The 13969-nt window shown below is 42.2% G+C and overlaps 1 protein-coding gene across 1 annotated transcript in view; it reads left to right on the top strand.

Moving 5' to 3' along the window:
* The window catches only part of HERC2 (E3 ubiquitin-protein ligase HERC2), a 433977-nt gene that overhangs the window by 236268 nt on the left and 183740 nt on the right, over positions 1-13969 (top strand). The window contains exons 50-53 of the mRNA XM_080285543.1: positions 330-470; positions 2266-2370; positions 10327-10526; positions 10693-10890. Of these exons, the coding sequence (XP_080141669.1) occupies positions 330-470; positions 2266-2370; positions 10327-10526; positions 10693-10890 (644 nt within the window). The remainder of the gene's footprint in view (positions 1-329; positions 471-2265; positions 2371-10326; positions 10527-10692; positions 10891-13969) is intronic.

The following is a 13969-nucleotide window of genomic DNA, read 5'->3' as shown; positions in this document are numbered from 1 at the left end:
TTTCTCACATTACTTTCTGTACAGCGTGGGGTGGGGTGGTGAGGGGTAGACCGAGAAAGACATGGGACGAGGTCATTAAGTGTGACCTTAGGGTTAAGGGACTGAACAGGGAGGCTGCAATGGATCGTGCAGCGTGGAGAGCCGCCATTAGGTGACCAAGGCCGACACATGCAAGCATGTTGGAGCCTTTAAAAACGAAAACGAAATTATAGAAGGTCTCCCGTAAGATTAACGAAACTGTGTGGAGGTGGCAAGAATAAACCAATAAAATATGTCACTGGACTAAAAGGCTTAATTTTCCACTTACTGATGACACAATCTTCCCCAAGCTGTGGGCAAAAATGGACAGGACCTGATCGTGGACTTCCCGCAACAGCCCAACTGGCAGGGGCTGGTGAGTGAGATGGAAGTGGTTCCAGCATGTCACCCAGGTGTTACCTGTGATGGTTGTGGTGTCTCCCCTATTACAGGTTCGTAATATGTGGCTTACTAGTCATGTAATTCACCTTCTTCTGTCTTTGGTTTTTGTCATAAAAGAGGGATTGTAAGATTTTTTGGTAGTTATGAATATGGTAAAAATTATAAAAGGTGAACTGGGAGGTATTTTGTAAGGTGTTTCTTTATTTATGATGTGGATTAAAAGCTGCTGAATGCTTTAGAGACTTCTATTGGTGTCATATGTTTCTGTTATATGGGAGGGATGTAAGATATTTGCAGCATTTATGGATATGGAAAGTTATGGCAGGGTGAAGAGACAGTGGTTATGGATTGTGATATATAATTATGGTGTAACCTAAAGGCTACTGAATGCTTTGAATATTTCTTAAGTGGTATTCGAACTTGGGTTTTTGAGTAAATGGTTAAAGCAGACACATGGAAATATATCTGTGGCTAGCGGTGAATCATGAGGGATGTCATATCTGAAATTGGTGCATGCAGAAGCTGTTTCCTAATAGTGAATGGAACCTTTGCTTACCAGATCAGAGTTTTGTGGATGGCTGAGTGGAAAAGTTGAAAAGTTAAAGAAGGCGAGATTTGTGAGAGAGAAGGTAATTCAGACTTCGATATCTTGGTCCCTCCTTTCCTTCCTCCTTCCTCTTCTGTCTTTCTTTACTTCATTCTTTCCTCGTCCTTCTGCCTGCGGGTGACTTTACACTCCCTCTTTTGTCTTTCTTTCCTTCATTCTTTCCTCTTCCTTCTGCTTATAGGTGACTCTATACTGAGTGACAAGCCAAATGGTTTCCTGTAGACCAGGAAACCATTTACTTGCTGGTTGGAAACCATATAACCAAATTATGGCCCTGGTGGTGTAGTGGGTAATTGCAGCGCTCCAATCGGATTGAGTCAGTGACAGTTTATATCCAAGGGATGGTTAGGATTATTGCTCACATAATGCCACTCAAGGATGAGTGAGGCTGGTCAGTGTCATCTTAAATGTCAGGACCAACATGCCTAGCCCCGTGCTCCTATGCTTCTCATGTGGCAAGGTAGGATTGGATGATGGATGGATGGACATGTTGGTGAATGGAAGAGTTTATACCTTGGTGCAGTGATGGAAAAGAGAGGTATATTTGCAAAGGAAGTAAATAGTAAAGTGCCTTAAGGTGGAAAGGTAGCTGGTGTTATGAAGACCTTAATATGAACAGAGGACTGAATATGAAGGCTACAAGAGGATTGCATGAAAGTTTGTTGGTGCCTGCACTAATGTATGGTTGTAAAACTGTGGTATTGCATGAGTGAATATTAAGAGTGAGAGTTGTGGGAATGGAGGCAGTCAGGAATATGTGTGCATTACTTTGAGTGAGTAGGATATCCATCTATATCAAACATAGATATTTATAAAATGTGTAGAGTAAGGAATCTCACTTATTAAAGGGTAGAGTAGTATATTTACATATGTATGTGATATGATCATAAAGAATGAAATAGATGGGATGGTGACAAGGATATACTGTATGTGAGCTGTTTGAAGATGGTAGGAGGTATGGCAGGTTAAGAGGTGGATGGATGTGGTAAGTCAGGATGTGAGAGAGTAAGGTATGGAAGGTCGGGAAAGCTAAGAACTGTCAAAGGATTGAAGTGAATGGATGAAATATGTATGGAGAAGTACATGACAGATGTGGCACTCTTTTTTTTTTAAGCTTTTTAATTGTGTGCAGTGTATTTGCTTGGCAGGTTGTTTAGCATTTTCATTTGCTGTATCTGCTCAGAGTATCCATTTCTTTTCATAATCAGTATTCTGAGGATGTTCTTACCATGCTGCAGGTGCAAGAATGAAGTGCAAGGTATGTGACAATTTTGACTATTGTGAGGACTGCTACCAAACCAAGAGAAGTCACAGACATCTTTTTAACAGGATTGCAGAACCAGGTATGGCCTTCTTCCTACAAATTCCTTTTTAATCCCATACTGTGTTAATGTATTATTTACATGAATGATATTGACTGTTGGACATTTCAAAGTACTGTAAGCAAAATTTAGTGATTGTGACTTCTTTGAATTTTTGCATAGGATCATATGAAGTAAGCAAGAGTGAGCTGTCTCAGGTGGGTAGAGAATTAGCATCCCCATCACTAACCAGTTATGTTGGGCAAGTTAACAAGAAAAAGAGTAGCTACTGATTTAGTTTCATGACAGGCTGGAAAATCTTAGATACAGTATTTATAGTTAGACAGATGTACAGTATGTGTGTATGTACAACTGCAAGAGGAGTACTTAGCTATGGATAAGAGAGAAGTCAGGATCAAAATATATGAGACTGGTTTGATGGTTACAGAGATGTGGAATAAAGCCAGATAATGGGATATTGTCAAAAGAATGTAGATGATGAATAGGAAGGGAAAGCATTAAGAAGAAAGTAAGGAGAAGATTGAAGTGGTCTGAACATGTTGAGAGGACCCAGTAGGTTGAGTTAGCAGATGTTGAAGCATAAAGGTGTCAGGCCATCAGTGGAGAAGTAGACCAATAAATGGTCTGAACATGTTGAGAGGATGGAGCCAGGATGTTGAGTTAGCAGATGTTGAAGCATAAAGGTGTCAGGCCGTCAGTGGCGAAGTAGACCAATGTACAGTACTCGTCAAAATTATCCAGCGCCTACCGCCGGGCGCGCAATACTTATGGCCAAAAAAGAATCACCCATTTTGGGGGGTAAAAATTGAGCCACAAGTTTGCACTGCTAGCATGACACCACAGTACCCTGAGGCCTTCCGACGCGCTGGTTGGTTCCCGCCTCAGTTGCCCACGGGCTACCTGAGAGAGAGGAGCTCCGCCGCGTCTCCCTCTCAAATTGCGCCATTTTTTACCGAGTGTCCCGCAGTGTTTTGGCTTTCGCCACTTTGTTATGGCACCTACCCGTGAACTATCGAGTGAAATCATATCCCAGATCATTGCTCTAAAGGAGGCAGGCCACCAGGCTAAGGAAATTAGTGAATTGATTGGTGTGGCACGATCAACAGTGCGTCGTTCGTTCGCTCAGTTTCGAGTGGAAAACAGTGGTGAAGTTCCCACAAAGAAACTGCAGTCTGGTAGGCCTAGGAAAACTTCCCCAAGGTCTGTTAATGTTTTAAAACGTGCAGTGGAGTTTAATCCTCGTTTGAGTGCAAGAAAAATAAAGGAAACCAACCCAGAAGTGTTTGGTGAGGTGTCTGTGAGAACTGTGTCTCGTAGAGTTCATGAACTTGGTTACACAAATTACAGCCCTGTGAAGAAGCCTCTTCTCACAAAGAACCAGAGACTTCGTAGGCTTGCCTTTGCTAATAAATATCTCAACTGGGGTGAGGAGCAATGGTTATCAGTGTTGTGGTCTGATGAGGCAACGTTTAGTGTAACCTGTAACAGAGAAGCACGTGTGTACCGACGCAAAGGTAGTGACCCACTTGACCCACGGTACGTAGAAAGCACAGTTCTATCTATCTATCTATTGCCAGATGCCTCAATCCCGTTTGGGGTGGCCACAAACAAATCGCCTCCAAGTCGCCCTGTCCCCTGCCATTTCACTGCCCTGCTCCCAACTCACACCCCCCTCTCTCATATACCTCTCTACCCCATCTCTCCATCTCATCCTTGGCCTCCCCCTCCCTCTTTCCCCCTCCACCTCACTCACATACACTCTCTTCGTCAGTCTTTCACCCTCCATCCTCTCCATATGGCCAAACCACCTCAGTGTGTTCCTCATAATGCTTCCTATCACATCCACATCAACACCACAACGCTCCTTTATATCCTCATTCGTCAGCCTGTCTCTCCATGTGACTCCACAGGCTCCTTTAAAATAACTCATTTCCACGGCTCTCACTCTTGACTTGTGTCCTTCCAACAACGTCCAAGCTTCACTTCCGTACGTTAGAGTTGGTATCACAATACTGTCATGTAGTAACTTTTTCACTTCAATGCTCAATTCCCTGTTTCTTATCACTGCTTTCAAAGAACCAGCAACCTTTCTTCCCTGCTGTACCCTTTCAAGCACTTCACCCTCCAAACCTCCATCCTTACTCATCACACTACCCAAGTACTTAAACATACTCACATTTTCCAATTCCTCACCATCCAACCTCGCTGTACATTCACTAACTTCACCTCTCTCAAAGACCATCACTTTACTCTTCCCTACATTCACCTTTAGATTCCGTTTCTTACACACTCTCTCAAACTCATCCACCAAGCCTTGCAGCTCCCCTTCGTCTTCACTCAACAACACAGTATCATCTGCAAACAACAGTACAGGGAGTTTCCAAACACTATCCTCTCTCACCAGGGCCACTCCAACATCCACTACCCTACCTTGTACCTGTTTTATTACCCCATCCATGTACAGATTGAACAACCATGGAGACATGACACATCCCTGTTTCAACCCAACTTTCAAAGAGAAAAATTCACTTAGTTCACCATCCACACGCACTGCAGCCTTCGCACCATCGTACATACTCTTCACAGCATCCAACAACTTCCCATCTACTCCATATATTCTTAACACTTTCCACAATCCTAGTCTATCCACCCTGTCATATGCTTTCTCCAAATCCATGAAAGCCACATACAACTTCTTTCCCTTCTCTAGAAACTTTTCCACTAAAGATCTGAGAATGAATATCTGATCTACACAACCTCTTCCCTTCCTAAAGCCTCCTGTTCTTCTCCAACTAATTTCTCTGTTCTTTCTCTAACTCTGTCAATAAGTATCCTACCATACACTTTTCCTATTATACTAAGAAGACAAATGCCCCTATGATTACCACACACTTCTTTTTCCCCTTTTCCTTTGTACAAGGGAATAATTATACCTGACTTCCAATCCTCCGGGACTCTACCTTCCTCCCAGGCCAATCTGCACATCTTCCACATCCATTCTACTACTATCTCTCCCCCATGCTTCAGCATTTCACCACACACTCCATCAATTCCTGGGGCTTTCCCTGATTTAACTTTCTTCATTGCTTCCACAACTTCTGTCCTACTGATTTCTTCCTGTCTTCTCACCTCCCTCCTTCTCCCAGCCATTCCCCAGCCACTTATACTCGCATTACTTCCATCCTCCACGTTCAACAATTCCTTAAAGTGTTCTCTCCATCTGCTCACTTTTTCTCCCTTCTCCACTAGTAATCTACCATTTTTATCTTTCACTCCCCTGCTAACTTCACTTCCACCCTGTCTTACTCTTTTCACCTCTTTCCAGAACATTTTCTTACAGTCCCTCCACTTTACACTCAAATTCCTTCCAAATTCCTCATCCACTCTCCTCTTACTCTCTCTTACTAATCTTTTCACCTCTCTCTTTCTTTCTACATATAACTCTCTCTTCCGCCTCTCAACTTCTTCCACGCCCCTATTTCTCATCCATTCATTGTATGCTTTCTTCTTTTGTGCCACAACCCGTTTCACCTCTTCAGTCCACCACGCTGTTCCTTGCACCCCCCTCCGTCTTCTCTTCCTTCCACACACCACATCACATGCTGCACATATTTCTTCTGTAAATATTCTACACACACCTTCCACGTCCCCCATCTGCTCCAACTCATATTTGCCCAATCGTTCCTCCACTTCTCTCTTATACTCTGCCTTTTTCTCATCCTCTTGTAACCTTTCCACTCTCCTTGCAACTACTCCTTCCTCTCGTCTTTCCCTTCTTCTATTCCTCCATCTTACTTGAACTTTAATTCTGGCCACCACCAAGTAGTGGTCAGAAAGTCCACTCCCCCAACCTCTATAAACTCTTGCATCCAATATACATCTTCGCATCCTTTCATCCACACACACATAATCAATCATTGGTATGGGCTTGTTTTTCGGGGCAAGGTTTGGGGAAGCTTGTTGTGCTTCCGAAGAACATTAGAGTGAATCAGGACGTTTACCTGGAGCTTCTTTGTGATCATTTACCTGAATCCTTCGAGCTCACAGGTGCATGAGTGTTTCAGCAGGATGGTGCACCTGCTCATAAAGCCAAATCGGTCACCAACTGGCTTCTTGACTGTGAGGTCTCCTTCATGAAAGACTGGCCAGGCAATAGCCCAGACCTCAACCCGATAGAAAACCTCTGGTACCTCGTAAAGAAGAATCTCCAAGGGAAGGACGTGAGCTCTTTGCCTAAGCTAGAAGCAGCCATTCGTGAGTCCTGGGCAAGAATACCACCCCAGCACCTGAGGAACCTCGCCCTTTCACTTCCACGACGTCTCAGGTCCGTGAAGAAGCGCAAAGGATACCCTACCAAGCATTAAAGGTAAATATAATTATTATTTACATGTTTTTTCAATGTTGAAAGGTTTGTTTCGTAGGAGGGACGCAGGGTGCGTAATACTTTTGTCGAGTGCTGTAGATGTAGGATGAAGTGATGTGCACTGACCTTACATCAAGAGGTGCAGTATTACTAAAGAGTTGGTGCAGTACACAGTAAAGTAGAGGAGTGCCATCCAGTGAACCTATTTGACCAGTGTTACATGGAAACCAGATGAAAAACTGAAAATAATGAAATAATGATGCAGAGCCACTTACCTTGTTTACATACGGAAGGGATTGTGGGATTGTGAATTCCATTACTTCCAGGTTGTATACCCTTAGAAGGATACAGAATTTGGAAAATAGATTTTTTACTCTCCTGGGGCCTTGTGAATCTGATTGCGCAAATATAAGACTGCATGATTGGTTACAGGTATGACTGAAAAAATACTGTTGTAATGAATGTATTCATAGAGAAATCTTGCAATATGGTGTCACTGTGTGAAATGAAGATAAAAGTAAGTGATGTGCAGACTGGAAAGAATTATATTTTCAAGGTCAGCTGCCGAGCCTTCATGGTAGAGATAAAGAAGAACTGTGTTTACATAATTGTGAATGAGATGGGGAGACTGGAGAGGGTGCTGAAATTCACATTGATCATGTGCTTCTGTAGAGGTGTAATCTTGGTTGTGACCTTGAAATGAGAGTCAAGAGAGGACAGTGCAGAAAAAATTATTTGATTATATGATTGTGGTATGCAGGTATCCAGCACTTAAGTTGCAGGCACCATCATACCCTATTTGGCTGGGTGAGGGAACCATGTGCATTGAGGTTGCTTGCCCCTTCATATTCATGTTCATTAAAGAAATAAGAGAGCCTAGTTTTAGAGATGGCACTTTGGAGCTGCGGATTGGGAGGCCCTCAGGCAGTACTTCTTTGATTTTCCTTGGAATGATTTTTGCTCCCATGGCTGGGAGCCATCTGAGTGTGCTTTGCTTATTACGGAGATTATTCTCTCGGACATGGAAGCATACATTTCCTTCTCATATCCTTTGACTAATGCAAGAAAGCCTTGGTTTAATCACGCTTGTTCTAAGGCTGTCTGCAACAAGGAGAGGGTCTATAAAAGGTACCACAGCCAACCCACCCCTGAATCATATCTTGTTTATGTCTCTGCCCGAAATCGTGCTAAGGCTGTTCGTCGCTCTGCTAAAAATAATTTCATTCTTACTAAATGCTCTCAACTCTCCAACTCGAATTCTTCCTGCTCCTTCTAGCACCTTGCCAAAAACCTTTTTAGCAACTTTACCTCATCATCCTTCCCTCTTCTTTTCTCCTTTGATGGCTTTGTAGCTATTTCCTCTACTGATAAAACAGATCTCTTTGCTCAGACTTTCTCCTTCAATTCCACCTTCGACGATTCTGGTGCTGTTCCTCCATCACTTCCCCTCTCTGACTTTCTCATGGCTGACATTAAAATTTCCTCAGCTGACGTATTTTCTGCCATCACTGGCCTTGATACTAACAAGGCATATGGGCCTGATGGAGTTTTCATCCGTACTAAATGCTCTCAACTCTCCAACTCGAATTCTTCCTGCTCCTTCTATCACCATGCCAAAAACCATCTAGCAACTTTACCTCATCATCCTTCCATCCTCTTTTCCCCTCTGATGGCTCTGTAGCTATTTCCTCTACTGAGAAAACAGATCTTTTTGCTCAGACTTTTTCCTTCAATTCCACTTTTGATGGTTCCGGTGCTGTTCCTCTATCACTTCCCCTCTCTGACTTCCTCATAGCTGACATTGCAATTTCCTCACTGATGTATTGTCTGCCATCACTGGCCTTAATACTAACAAGGCATATGGGCCTGATGGAGTCCCTCCCTTTGTCCTCAAGAACTGTGCTTCTCTGCTTACATCCTGCCTAGGTAACCTCTTTCGCCTTTGTCTTTCAACTTATACCTTTCCTTCTTGCTGGAAGTTTGCTGTCATTCAGCCAGTCCCAAAGAAGGGTGACCATTCCCAACCCTCTAACTATTGTCCAATTGCTTTAACATCCTGTGTCTCAAAAGTTTTCAAGTTAATTCGTAACAGAAAATTTTAAAGCATCTTTTCTATCACAACCTTCTTTCTGATCTTCAGTAAGGGTTCCGTCAGGGACGCTCCACTGGTGATCTTCTTACGTTCCTTTCAGACTCCTGGTCATCCTCCTTTCGGGATTTTGGTGAATGCTTTGCCATTGCACTGGACAGCTCAAAGGCTTTTGATCAAGTCTGGCATAACTCTTTAATTTCCAAACTGCCCTCTTACGGTTTCTATCCTTCTGTCTGTGCCTTCATCTCTAGCTTCCTTTCTGGTCTTTCTATAGCCGCTGTTGTAGACTGCCATCGTTCTTCTCCTAGATCTGTCAACAGTGGTGTTCCTGAGGGCTCTGTCCTATCACCAACTCTCTTCCTTTTATTCATCAGTGACCTTCAAAGCTGTACATCTAACCCTATCCACTCGTACACTGCTGATTCTACCCTTCGCCTTTCCATTCGGTTCTCGCAACCTCCATCTCAGCATTTACTTCAACAAACAAGGAATGAGGCTAATGTCTGACTTGGCTCATTTCTCTGACTGGGGTAAAAATACTCTTGTTGTTTTTAATGAATCAAAAACTCAGTTTTTACACCTATCAGCCTGACACAATCTTCCACAGGAGTACCCACTAATCCTTGATAATATCCAGCTCAATCCTGCATCATCCTTGAACATGCTTGGGGTTTATCTTGGAAAGATCATATTGCATCTCTTGTAAAATCTGCTTCCAAGAGATTAGGTGTGCTTAAGCCGACTCCGTACCTTCTTTACTCCTGAACAGTTGTTGACGTTAGACATGGGTTTTATTCGCCTCTGTTTAGAATACAACTCTCATGTGTGAGGAGGTTCCCCACATGCAGCTCTTCTCAATAGGGTGGAGTCAAAGGCTTTTTGCCTCATTAACTCTCTCCTCTTACTGGCTCCCTTCAACCTTTGTCTCTTCACCACACTGTTGCATCTTTATCTCTTTTCTCTTGCTACTTCAATGGTCACGGCTCCTCTGAACTGTCTGCTTGCATCCCTTCTCCTCCACGACGGGTGCTTAACACCCGTCTAGCAACAAACTCTCATCCTTTTCTGTCCAGTTCTCTAATGCAAGAGTTAACCGTCACTCCCAGTCTTTCATTTGTGCAACAGGTCAACTATGGAACTGTCTCCCTCTGTCTGTGTTTCCTACTTCTGATGATCTCCAGTCTTTCAGACACATTGTGTCCAGGTATCTTGAAATGAACGGATCTTGAATTTGGCTCTCCTTTTTATTGTTTTTGTTTTTTTTCTTGGAAAAAATGATTTGCAGGGCTCTGGCCTTTGTTTCCTTCTTTCTTGCATTAAAAAAAAAAAAAAAAGTGTAAGCACAGGAAATTTGGGTTGGGAAACGGTGATGGTTATTTAATATCCCTCCTACTGTATATTGTTTGCTTGTATCTTGTGTTTCATATCAGGTTTCTGTAGTACCTGTATTTGGTAATTCATTTTGTTGGTGTGGATTGTTGCTCATGCCTCAGATGTTTGCATGTGTGTGTGACCCTTACAGGCAGCCCTGCAGTGTATGCAGGTCCACCGGGTCGTGGGAGGTACCGCAAGAAGGAAGGTATCTTGGGTGGTGTTGATGGGACCGTAGAGGACTGGTATCGCTGTGTTCGCAATCTTACTGTGTCTTCACGTGAGAACTGGGCACACCGCCTCATTGATGGCACTGGCAGCTACTGGCAGAGCTGTGGCCAGGAGGGCAAGGTAGGATGGGTGGAAATGAATAAAGAGTAAGATTGGTTCATAGCATTTGTGCGAAGAATGTCACAATACTGAATTATGGTATATTGTTTACGTAGCCAATGACTATCCTTTATAAGGATAACCAGTGATTATCATACCAACACTGTTTGTTATGTTTATCCCTAAGCACTGGATCCGCTTGGAGATGCAACCAAACATTGCAGTTGAATGGCTGCGGCTGCTGGTTGACCCGGCTGATTCATCCTACATGCCCACACTGCTGGTGGTGAGTGCAGGTGATTCTCTGACTAAGCTGCGTGAGCTGGCCACTGTCAGGATCACACCATCAGACACTTGGGTCCCTCTGCTACGCTCCCTAAAGGAGGTGAGGCAGGGTTAAAACATACGTTATTTGCACAGTGGCTGTAAATGATTTGTTTTCAGACCAAGGTGCAGTACAACCTCCCAGATCCAAATATCTTATATTCAGAAAGCCTCCTCTTTCCAGAATATTTTTCATGCAGTAGGAGAGTATTAATATTATTTCTTTCTGTGCAGTCGAAGAATATTTGAAGGCAAAGTATATTTTTGAGATGCTCAGAACCTACGGGCACATAGCACTGTAAAAAAAAAAAAAAAAATCAGTGTTTGGTAACATTAAAACAGCTTTAACTTTTTATTCAGCCAAAGGATTTTCTATATGCTTGTTGCATTTTGAACCACGCGAATCTACTTTGTGGTGATATATTATTTGTTTCTGCTATAAAAAAAAAGAAAAAAGGCTTAGGGTGTCATTACTTTTAAGTAACTCACATTCTGATAAGCAGTAACTTTCATTTTCATGCTTAATTATGTTGCATTCATGATACAGATGCAAATTAAAGTGTAGGAGTAACGCAAAATGCCACATCAGAATAACACCAGGATATGATAAATGCATAGTAAAGAAACATTACTAACACTCATCCACCCTCCTTGTTAAAAATGAAAAAAATCATGGCAAGACAATCATGAATACGGAAATAACTATTTTGAAAATCATTATAATCCTGCCAGATATTGTTTGTGTTCATTTCTGTAAATAGAAATAATAATAAGATGGAATTTTGGTGTATTGTTTCATACTAGACTATGACCGAGGGAGACTAGAATGTTGTATGGTATTGGAAAATCTGTTTAATACCACAAGCTTTTAATTTGCTTCACTTGAGGAGCAAAATTGAGATTTGCCCTGAGATCAGTGGATTACAATAAACCATCCACCAAGATGGTGGATGGGGGTGCCCATCATCCACATAGTGTAGAGATGCCATAGGATCTCTACACTGAGTGACAAACCAAATGGTTTCCTGTACCCAGGAAACCATTTACTACGCTGGGTGGTAACCATATAACTGGGGTTTCTGGCAGGGTTAAGGGAAATGGACGGTTGTTACTTATGAAGGTACATTTGTTTTTCTTAGATTTGTCTGATTTTTTTTTTTATGTTTTGTTACTTTATATGGTCATTAACATCCCATAGTTTGAGTAAATTTGGTCAATTAATTTTTACAGAAAAGAATAATGTATGCATAATATGTATAAAGTAAGAGATGCAAAAAATGGGAAACCAAGGGAAGTGTGTTCATCTGATCTCTATGATATTGGTAGCGTTACTAATAATACCCTTATTAATAAATTACCTTGTCAGCTTTATATATAAGATTCTTCACCATTGCTGAACAAAATAAAATCCCCAAATGCCTATGTATTTGTCCCAAATTTTTTTTCCCCCCTTTTGCCATGTTCAAATAATCATTAAGGTCATGTTTATTAGTCTCTGAAAAAAATAGGAGCTTAAAATCGTTCCCTTTCATTCCTCTTTTTGTAGATATTTTGCTTTTTGTCTTACGTTCAAAACTAGTGGAGTTATATCACTCCAAAGGACAGTAAGTTTAGTTCCGAAATGTCACTTGTTTTCTGTTGACTTGCAGTGTCTGTACAATTAGAAATATGATTAGAAACAACTTAGGTACTTTTTTTTATTTTATGAGTTAGGATTACGGATGGTTATGAAGAGGTAGAGGGTGTTGGAGAAGACCAAGTTCGAGAAAAAAGACGTAGAAGGTTGGGGGTCGTCAGGTGAGGTGGTGGTAGGGGAGGCAGGTGAGGAGGGAGGTTGTGTTGGTGAAGAAAGAATTGCTGCTTCCGACACGTTTCTCTTCCCTCAAAATGGCGTCAGCTTCCTCTCTGCAGCTTTCCAACATTGCAGTAGCTTCAAAGACGGTCACCCCATCTTCAATAAGTGTCCGAAAACGATGAAAAATGGCCAAGATTAGCACAGACTGAGAACAGGTCGAGACCAAGGCTGACACATCTCACCCCTCCCAGTGTCATAGCATCTCTGGCGTTTCCCTCCTCGCTGCCACCTCCACCTCTGCACACACACACACACACAAACATTGCTAGATGTATGACATAATTTTTGCAGAAAAAAAAGGAAAAAGTTGGAAAAAAGTGGTTATTATTATTATACACTGCATAGAAAAGAGATTTCTGCAGGTAAGTGACCTCAAAATTGGAATTCTAAAATATTTTTTGAAGGGGAAAGAATTGTCGTACAGCTGCCAAATTTTTGCAGAGAATGTGCAATACTCGGAGCTATAATATGGGATAACTTTCGCAAAATGCCTTTGTCAGTAGATAATTGGTCCCTGCTGGCATCCACTCCCCTTAAGTGTCTCCCAGATTCCCCCATCCTGAATCACTTAATCATGGCAGTTGTTTCAGAGAGCCAAGAAGGAAAGAAACTACATAAGGTCCAGACTTGCTGACCTACCAAAAACTGGAGTGAACTCAGAATTGGTGTGAATTTGGATATTTTTTGGTAAAATGGTTTCACAAGCAGTGTATTCAAGCAGAAGTCTCTGTGTGTAGGTTTTCATCCTGATTTTTTCTCTCATATAGCCTGGGTAGAATCTTTACCGTAAAGTACCATGACATCTAATTGTTGGGATAAAAAATTATTATCTAATAGAGATGATCTAGAGTGCCTGGAAGTACTGTAATTAACCTGTGATATTATTTAGTGATAGATGGGGGCACTCACTATCCACTCACTTGATGTAGTGCTGCTCTTGGGTCACCGCCCATCCTTCCCTTCCTTCTTTCTTTCCTTTCTTCCTCTTCTCTTTCTTTCTTTCCTTTCTTCCTCTTCTCTTTCTTTCCTTCTTTCTTTCCTCTTCCTTCTGTCTGTGGGTGACTCAGTGCTGGGTGACAAGCCAAATGATTTCCTGTACACCAGGAAACCCATTACCAAGCTGGGTGGTAACCATGTAACCAAACTATGGCACTTGGTGGTTTAGTGGAAAAATTGGGCACTCCAGCCGCATTGATCCTGTGTAGGTTTATACCCAAGGGGTGATTTGGGCTTATTGCTCACGTAGTGCCACTCAGGGATGAGTGAGGCTGGACACTCTCATCTT

The sequence above is a fragment of the Coenobita brevimanus genome, chromosome 107, assembly GCF_032717465.1.
Source record: "Coenobita brevimanus isolate Jiangsu-jjx chromosome 107, ASM3271746v2, whole genome shotgun sequence".
NCBI classification, from domain to species: domain Eukaryota; kingdom Metazoa; phylum Arthropoda; class Malacostraca; order Decapoda; family Coenobitidae; genus Coenobita; species Coenobita brevimanus.
This window is presented reverse-complemented; position numbering and strand designations above follow the sequence as displayed.